Genomic DNA, 3,135 nt, shown 5'->3' with positions numbered 1-3,135 from the left:
ATAGCCCGATTCTCTAAGAGTGCCTGAGGTAACCCGAAGGACCCGAGTTCGATCCCTACAGATGACACCTCGTTCATAGGCAATTCTTTCCTCTCGTCCCACCATGGTTGTGGAGGCCGCAGATCCGGGATGAATATCGCCGGCGTTTGGAGGATTGATGTCCACGCAATCGGACACTCGGAATTCCACTCGTACTTGCGTGCTTCTTCGAATAACTACGACGATCGAATACAGCAAAGCAATACACCTCACAGCGCGAGCACCTCTTCTGCCAAGTCCCAATGGCCCGACTGCTTCAGAAGGACCAACGACGTAGCATAATGATATTGAGTAGCTCTAAGTAGGAGATGTGTTGTGAATCTTACGCACTCGGAAGATTTCTGTTATTACCTCTCTTGGAAAGGCGACTTCGTTGCGAACTCTGCGGTGCACACTGGGTGAAGCGCGAGCTTCCGAGCAAAACCAACTGCATAGGGATACAACTCTGGCCGTCTATACTCAAGTAGGGACACGGCACATGCGTGTAGGCCTTCCGGCTCGACAACTCTGAGGGGGAATCCCAATAGATCCGAAGACCGCAGGGATTTGTATCACTGATGTAGCAGAGACTGGTATAAAGTAACCGCTCTCTCAAAAAGAGCTTCCGCTCGTTCTTGTGAACTTCGTATGATTCTAGCGAGGATACTCTTGGACTCATTCGTTCGACACACCCGGTCATATCTACAACCATACCGATACAGATATACAGATTTGTCACTATTTTGTTAACGTGCGACGATTGTATCGCAATTTCTAGGAAAAGGGACCACACTACTTGGCAACCCAAGTCGCAAGGGTGGAACCTCAATATCAGGCATTAAAATCTAGCCAATTTCAATTTGGGAAAAACATTCTCAATATGAAATTTAGAAAACTTTTTCCAGGAATATTCAATACCAACTTCGAGACGAGTAGAACACCAAACTTCAATTTGAATGCGTCGCAAGTTGACACCTGAATGTAAGCAAAACTGTGCCCAATTGCAAAATTAAATCATGTTAGAAAACGTCGAATCCTGAAATCCATAGCGAGCGCCACTTTCGCATGTTTGTGTTGAAGTGTCGCAAACACATTCGAGGATTGGCATTTCGCTGGGGCCGATTTCACACAGGAGCCTTCTCAATTAATCATCACTCTCTGCGATGAACAGAGGACCATCCTACTCGTCCAAGTACGCATCAGCCAGCTGCTTTGTGCGCTGTATAGTCGTCCTGTCCACCGCTCTAGCGAGATTCCTCTCAAGGAGCTTGAACTTAGCGTCTACGACTCGATTGTCTATGGCAGCCAGGATGGTCCCTCGACTCGATGCTCCCATCAGACGGGCTCGACGAAAATACAATGCCATTGGAAGGGCCACGTCGTAAACTGAAAATAATTCATTCGTGCCCGCTTTAGGTAGACTGATAATTCAGTATCTACGACGTGGTTAGTCGAGACGCACGCATAAATCATCCAATTATTGGTATGCGAATATCTGCGAATATGTCCCCTTGTTCCTCCGGCAAGATAAAATTGCTTATAGCCGCATCCCTCTCTAACTCATCGCACTAATTCGATCAGGATGAACAGCAATGGAGATCCATTTGTTAATCAATGTCAATTTAATGGCCCATGGTGGGCGAGCGAACTCCGCCCCTTCGTCACGAAGCCCTAGTCATCAGAGATAGTGCGACTGGGACCGTTTGTGTAGAAGGGGGGACAGTAGAGTTCACAAGGAGCGCTAGATTGATCGAGTACTCGCCTGGAGGCTCTTCGGTGGAAGAGGGCCAGCTACTGGAAAATCGACATCTGATAGGACACGTATACGAGTCCTGTCTCGTCCACTTGCACCGATGACAATCCCACCCATATCTTCATGCACCTCAACTCGGCCTAGTCGACTAAATTCGGCAATACTTAACCAAAATACATACCAAAACCGTGCATTGATTTACTCAGTACTACAACGCGACACACTAGTAATGTCGTTGGATAGAAACAGTTGACCAACATCGTTATCGCGCCTTTCGAAGAGTCCTGGGCAGCAGTCTGCTTTTACAACTCTTCCTCCTCATCCTCTTCATCTGACAATTCCTCCTCTTCCTCTTCGTCCGACTCTTCAAACTCCTCCCATGGTACCTGAATAGTTCCCGTAATAAAATAATATGCATTCACAATAGCCAACATAGGGGCTATGAGCTCAGACGAGAACACTATTGAGTATAGATGTAAGCAATCGCAGCAGCCGCCTAGCGATTCGGAAGTAAGACAATTCCCAAACTAAAACCAGCTTCAAAATGTAGGTATACATATCTCGTAAATTCGTTCGTCATTGTCATTTTCTACCCAGTTATGCTATCACTAATCGATAGGGAAATTTCGACTACCATCAAAAATACACACAGAAAGTAGCAGAATAATTACCGCATAAAGTCGGATCATGCTCTTGGACGGCTCCTTAAGAAGCAGGAATTTCCCAGCAAACGACGATGCTCCGTCCTCCTCCTCTTCCTCCGCTCCAGGAGCCTTATACTGCATCACCAAGTCCACAATAGCTTGAACAATGCCGAATGCATTTGAGGTGTTCATCCTGAAGAAATGAGCTACTTCAAGTACTATATAAATCAATAAAAACCCCATACCCTATTTGCTTGGCAAACTCCTCCGTCTTGTATGTCTGGACACTTAGCAGCGAATGGTGAAAAGGGTCATTCATGCGAGCACGGGTGACATAGCCCAGCTTGAAAACATTAGTACCCGCCAGAAGGGCACTAGCAACCCAACGACCCAACTTGAAGGCGTTGTTGTGTACCTATACATGATGACGCCAAACTTCAAGCTGTAGTGGTAACTTAGTAAACTTATTAACAGCGTACTGTATTCATAAAATATAATCATAATACAGTCAGTGCCAATCTGCCTATCTTCCTATTCCAGGATTAATGTTAGTACAACTTGTCGCTATCACCAACTCAGAAGGTTACTTATATCACATCATAGCACTGTCACCAAATATTCAATATATTTCCAGAACGATTCTCGTCAATCTTCGAGAATAACACACATTTCTCCACATAAAATTGAGCCACACTGTACAGCACAGCTGAGCCCAAAAAA

The 3,135-nt window shown here is 45.6% G+C and overlaps 2 protein-coding genes across 2 annotated transcripts; both read right to left on the bottom strand.

The window, feature by feature from the left end:
* Window positions 1–1,202: 1,202 nt before the first annotated feature.
* On the bottom strand, window positions 1,203–1,354 carry Pmar_PMAR005088 (hypothetical protein; the record flags this gene model as incomplete). The annotated part of the gene is made up of 1 exon (XM_002786341.1): window positions 1,203–1,354. A coding segment is annotated over one exon (152 nt), but the record flags the coding sequence as incomplete, so codon positions are not given.
* A 719-nt stretch (window positions 1,355–2,073) lies between these two features.
* Window positions 2,074–2,734, bottom strand: Pmar_PMAR005087 (eukaryotic translation initiation factor 3 subunit, putative; the record flags this gene model as incomplete). The annotated part of the gene is made up of 3 exons (XM_002786340.1): window positions 2,074–2,157; window positions 2,443–2,608; window positions 2,661–2,734. 3 exons carry the CDS (start codon window positions 2,732–2,734, stop codon window positions 2,074–2,076), a joined length of 324 nt encoding a protein of 107 aa, XP_002786386.1.
* Between the last annotated feature and the right edge of the window lie 401 nt (window positions 2,735–3,135).

Source organism: Perkinsus marinus (assembly GCF_000006405.1).
Source record: "Perkinsus marinus ATCC 50983 genomic scaffold scf_1104296931384, whole genome shotgun sequence".
In the NCBI taxonomy this organism is placed as follows: Eukaryota; Perkinsozoa; order Perkinsida; family Perkinsidae; genus Perkinsus; species Perkinsus marinus.
This window is presented reverse-complemented; position numbering and strand designations above follow the sequence as displayed.